This window comes from Octodon degus, unplaced genomic scaffold (assembly GCF_000260255.1).
Source record: "Octodon degus isolate 3935 unplaced genomic scaffold, OctDeg1.0 scaffold00005, whole genome shotgun sequence".
NCBI lineage: Eukaryota > Metazoa > Chordata > Mammalia > Rodentia > Octodontidae > Octodon > Octodon degus.
The window spans coordinates 3,712,077-3,714,968 of NW_004524581.1; the positions used below are offsets into that span (position 1 = coordinate 3,712,077).

Sequence of the window (2,892 nt, forward strand, 5' to 3'; positions counted from 1 at the left end):
ATACATATAGTACAGGATTCCCACTTATACATCTGCTTTCATACATTGTACCAATTTACAAACCTACATTCTTTAAAAAGAATATGAAGAACCTGGTATCTATGTCAGAAACTTCTGACTTTGGGTATGCTGTGACCAATAATCCTGGTAGGTCAACTACATTGGATTTGGAAACCCTTAGCAGGCTGGTGGAGCAAGAGCCTGGCTGAGTCTCCATGGTCATGGAGACATGGTTTCTTGGGATTATTTCTGGTCCTTCTTTCATTCCTCTCTGGTACTGTTTCTCTTCTCTGTTTCCTGGGTGCCACAAACTAGGAAACGAGTTTTCATCACACACTTGTGCCCTGATTTTCCTGCCTTGGATCCTCTCATTCATGTACTAAACTCATCACAACTGTGAGTTTAATTAAAGCTCTCCTTTACATTGTGAGTGTTGATTATTGTGTCTTAGCAATAGGAAAGTTGATATAGCTGCCAATCCCAATTACATAAAATATTTACTATTCATTTGATGCTTATAATTTTCATTGCCCTACATACTTACAGGAAATTTACAATCTTTATTAGTTCTTCACAATAAAAGGTGTCAAGGCTCACATTTGACAGAGTTTGTGTTTCAACTTCAATGTCTTGTGTTGTCAAAGTTCCTCTGATAATGATATTTCTCAAACTAAAGTATTTTTTCTCATTCATCATATTGTCACCATGTCATCCAAGCTTCTACGTTCCTATGAATTATACTTTGTTTTATGACTTCCTATTTTATTTCATGAATTATGTTTCAACATAAAAAGGGCATCATGATTTTACGGGTATAAAATAATCATTCAATTAACTACACTCAGTGCCTAAAACATAATTGGAGTTACAAGAGTAAAAAATAAAATTTCCTATTTTCATGGACATTATATTAAAGTAGAAAAGTGACACATTAAAATTAGATCATGTTTTGAAGAAAAATAGATTAGCATAAAGTTGAAAAAGATAACATTTTATAAAAAAATAGCACAAATATGTCCATATTGTGAGATTAAAGGAGCCAAGAGACAAGCTTAATTTCATATTTTTCAGAGGCTATTAGCTACTAGTTTCAAAAAGGTTAAGCATATATAATAATCTACTTCTGAAGATATAGAAAGATACCTGTACTCCACCTAAAATATTAACAGTCATTTCCTTGTAAGACATTTGATCTACTACTAATAGATTAAATTTGTGAAATACAAAATAATCATTACAAAGTAAACACAAAGAAATATATAACGCTTTATTTTCTGACTATTGTGATTTATTTGGCATACCATAATTAAAAGATATGCTGAATTTTTAAGCTTCTAGAAATTAGCAGAGAAATTTTCCTACTGAGCAGCAGTTTAATAGTGGAAATTGTTATATGTCAGCCTAAAACCAATAGACACAAATAAATTGCAAATATGAATCACAAAATGATGTCAGGCTGACTTTGGGTACGAGAGAATAAACTAATACTTAAAATATTATTAATTTAATAATCTCTGAGGAGGGCCAGCCAAATAGCTCAGTAGATTAAAGCACCTACAAACAGGCACTGGGGTTGGGGGTGTCAATCCCCAGGCCTGCTGTGAAGGCCCCACCCTCAGCACCTGCTGACATGGCAATTGAGACTGGGCATGGTGGTGCACACCTGTAATCCCAGCTCTTGTGAGGGCGTAAACAGGTGGATCACTACGAGTCTGATTTAGAAGTGAGATCAGACACCTGAACACCCTGTAGACCCTTCCCTAAAATACCAAAAATAAAAAATAAAAAATAAATAAAAATAAACTCTGACAGTATGCATAGTGTTATAAATAAGGTCCAGTTTGTTTGAGTCAGAAATAACATGTTTAGCACTGTTACATATATACTATTCAGGAAAAAGAGGAACGTACTGCATTTTTTAGAAATATTAAAATATTGCTTTGAATTCATCTTAATTTTTTTCCATGAATGAGTCTAGCAAACTGGGTGTCTCATTTTGAGAGCTAACCTGTTTTCTAGACTATATAGATTATTGACATAGTAAATTTTCTGAATAACGTTGGATTAAAACATCAAAGCATGCAGTCAAATCAGAGATCCTATCATCATCTCTTAACATTTTAAAACTTCAAAAATGCATCAATCAAAACATAGTGAATATTACTATAACAAATTTAAGTTTTATTTCTATTTGAAAGCACTTTTGGAAACTTTATCTACTTTCGACAAAGTTTGGGAAGAGAATAACCTAAATTTTCATGAAGAAACTCTTAAAAACATCCTTAGTCTAAATATTACAATGAATGAAATAATAATTAAAATTATACTTATATGAAAACAAATGTACTAGTAAACAAAATGGATTACTCTGTGAGGTCTTCTATCTTCTTTTCCACTAAAGTTGGTGGCACATTGGAAACAATGACTTGCATATCCAGCTGATTGACCACAGAGACCTGAGAAAAGCAAAAACAATTTATTTTTCATTCACTAACACTTCTGTAACTCAAAACATTATTATTTCTTCCTTACTATACACAGAACCAGGAGTTTTACATTTCAAAATTCAGGAAGAAATTATTTTTTAAAATTTTATTTACACCTTCTCCACTTATTCAGAAAAAACTGAGTCAGGCTGAAAAACATTAATCTGCTGTTTATTTAGCAATTAAGAATAGTGTGCAATTTCAACTCATTGTTTTATGTGTGTGTGTGTACAATTTGTGTTATTTTTGCTGTTATTTATTGAGACATTGGTTGCAAACTTTTTTTTTTTATTTTTAGGGAAGGGATACAGGGTGTTCAGGATCTCACTACTAGATCAGACTCATAATGATTCTTCTGCTTACAGCCTCCCATGTGCTGGGATTACAGGCGCACACCACCATGCCC

The 2,892-nt window shown here is 32.7% G+C and overlaps 1 protein-coding gene across 1 annotated transcript in view; it reads right to left on the reverse strand.

Annotated features, from left to right (window-relative positions):
• Pcdh15 (protocadherin related 15) overlaps nt 1-2,892 on the reverse strand; it is a 689,792-nt gene that overhangs the window by 56,543 nt on the left and 630,357 nt on the right. The window contains exon 26 of the mRNA XM_023723273.1: nt 2,368-2,456. Coding sequence (XP_023579041.1) covers nt 2,368-2,456 — 89 coding nt within the window. The remainder of the gene's footprint in view (nt 1-2,367; nt 2,457-2,892) is intronic.